The sequence below is a fragment of the Chiloscyllium plagiosum genome, unplaced genomic scaffold (genome assembly GCF_004010195.1).
Source record: "Chiloscyllium plagiosum isolate BGI_BamShark_2017 unplaced genomic scaffold, ASM401019v2 scaf_18026, whole genome shotgun sequence".
Taxonomy (NCBI): Eukaryota; Metazoa; Chordata; class Chondrichthyes; order Orectolobiformes; family Hemiscylliidae; genus Chiloscyllium; species Chiloscyllium plagiosum.
Window position 1 is genome coordinate 275 of NW_025195611.1, and position 1,774 is coordinate 2,048.

At 57.2% G+C, this 1,774-nt stretch overlaps 1 protein-coding gene across 1 annotated transcript in view; it reads right to left on the reverse strand.

Moving 5' to 3' along the window:
* Positions 1–302: 302 nt before the first annotated feature.
* Positions 303–1,774, reverse strand: part of LOC122545846 (zinc finger protein 239-like) — a 3,885-nt gene continuing 2,413 nt past the window's right edge. The window contains exons 2-3 of the mRNA XM_043684740.1: positions 1,116–1,739; positions 303–515 (exon numbers count right to left, since the gene is read on the reverse strand). Of these exons, the coding sequence (XP_043540675.1) occupies positions 432–515; positions 1,116–1,739 (708 nt within the window). The 3' untranslated portion in view covers positions 303–431. The remainder of the gene's footprint in view (positions 516–1,115; positions 1,740–1,774) is intronic.

A 1,774-nucleotide genomic window follows, 5' to 3' on the forward strand; every position in this document is an offset into this window, starting at 1 on the left:
GCTCCACACTTAGACCGACTCTGCAGTCCTTACTTGGTCTGAATCGAGGAGAAAGAGTGTGCGTGACAGAGTGTGTTTCCAAGGGTGAATCCTCATAACGGAAGAGAGTACATGCAAAGGGGACAAGGGGCTGGCGGGCAGCGAGAGTGACAGGGAGAGTGCGCGAGAGGGAGAGTGCGCAAGAGGGAGGGAGGGAGAGAGAGTGCGCGGGAGGGAGGGAGGGAGAGTGCACGAGTGGGAGGGAGGGAGAGGGAGCATGCGCGAGAGAGAGGGAGGGAGATGGAGAGTGAGGGAGAGGGAGAGTGCGCGAGAGAGTGGGAGGGAGCACGTGCGAGACAGAGGGAAAGTGTGTGTGAGAGGGAGGGGGAAAGAATGCATGAGAGAGGTTAAAATGACTATCAGCCATGACCTTACTGAACTGCAGAGCAGGGTCAAGGAGCCAAATGGCCTATCATTTCTACTGTTTCCACTTCAAATTCTAAAAGTGTAAAGCTGCACAGTCTCCTTGGGAAACACTGTAATTAAAATACAAACTCAGAATTAACAGAAACTTAATCAAAATGATACTCTCAGGAGTGATAACACAGCCCAGTCGCTGCGGGTGCTCACTGGTCTTGATGTGCCTCTATTGTGCATGTGTTAGCCTCACCGAATATTTAAGGCTCTAGTTAACAGATTAATGATGATCAGGGGAGTGGGGACGGGCAGAAATGCAGGCTGGAGGTTAAAATCAGTGTGGGGGTTGGCAGAGAAGCAGCTTTACTTGCCCCAAGCCCCTTCCCGCTCCCCCCAGATGGTTGTGTTGCCAGTATCGGGCTTTGTGAGTAAATAGTCAATCAGCCAGATGAGTGATTGACAAGGTCACGGTGATTTGATGGTGGGGAAAAACCGTTTGGTTGCGTGTGACAGCACTTGTGGATAGAGAAAAAAAATTAACCAGATCAGTCACGATCTTATTGGATGATAGAAGAGGACGGAGAGGTGACCACGTGAGACCTAGGGACCACGGCACTGCTGGGATTCGAGAGGGGCTACGGCAGAGGGAGCGTGTCTGCGTTTGTAAGACAGTTGGATTGGGATAGACCCACTGGTAACCGAGATTCTCCCCCACTCACCCCGTCTGCCGCCCTCTCGGTGTCACTGGCGTGGATCCTCCTGTGCTTGCGGAGGCTGGACGGGTTGCTGAAGCCCTTGGGGCAGGCAGGGCACTGGTAGGGTTTCTCGCCCATGTGCGTGCCCTTGTGGTTGCGGAGGCTGGACGGGTCGATGAAGCCCTTGCCGCAGACCGGGCAGCGGAAGGGTCTCTCGCCGGTGTGGGTGCGCTGGTGCTTGCGGAGATTGCACTGTTTGTTGAAGTCCATGGAGCAGACCGGGCAGCGGAAAGGTCTCTCACCGGTGTGGGTGCGTCGGTGTGCCACCAGGGTGGAGGACTGGCTGAACTCCTTGCCGCAAGCCGGGCAGCGGAAGGGTCTCTCGCCGGTGTGGGTGCGCTGGTGCTTGCGCAGGTTGGAAGAGTTGCTGAAGGCCTTGCCGCAGTCGGTGCAGGTGAGGGGTCGCTCACCGGTGTGCACCCGCTGGTGCAGCTTCAGCCGGGAGTTCTGCTCAAAGCCCTTGCCGCACTCGGGGCAGGTGAACCGCTTCGGGGCTTCCGTGGCCCCCCACACTCGTCCCAGGCTGCGGCGCTCCAACTCACCGCGATCCCCAGGGCTCACTGACAGGCCGGTGGTCACCAACTGCTCCTGTAACACACAGAGGGGAAGGGAGGGGAGGGGAG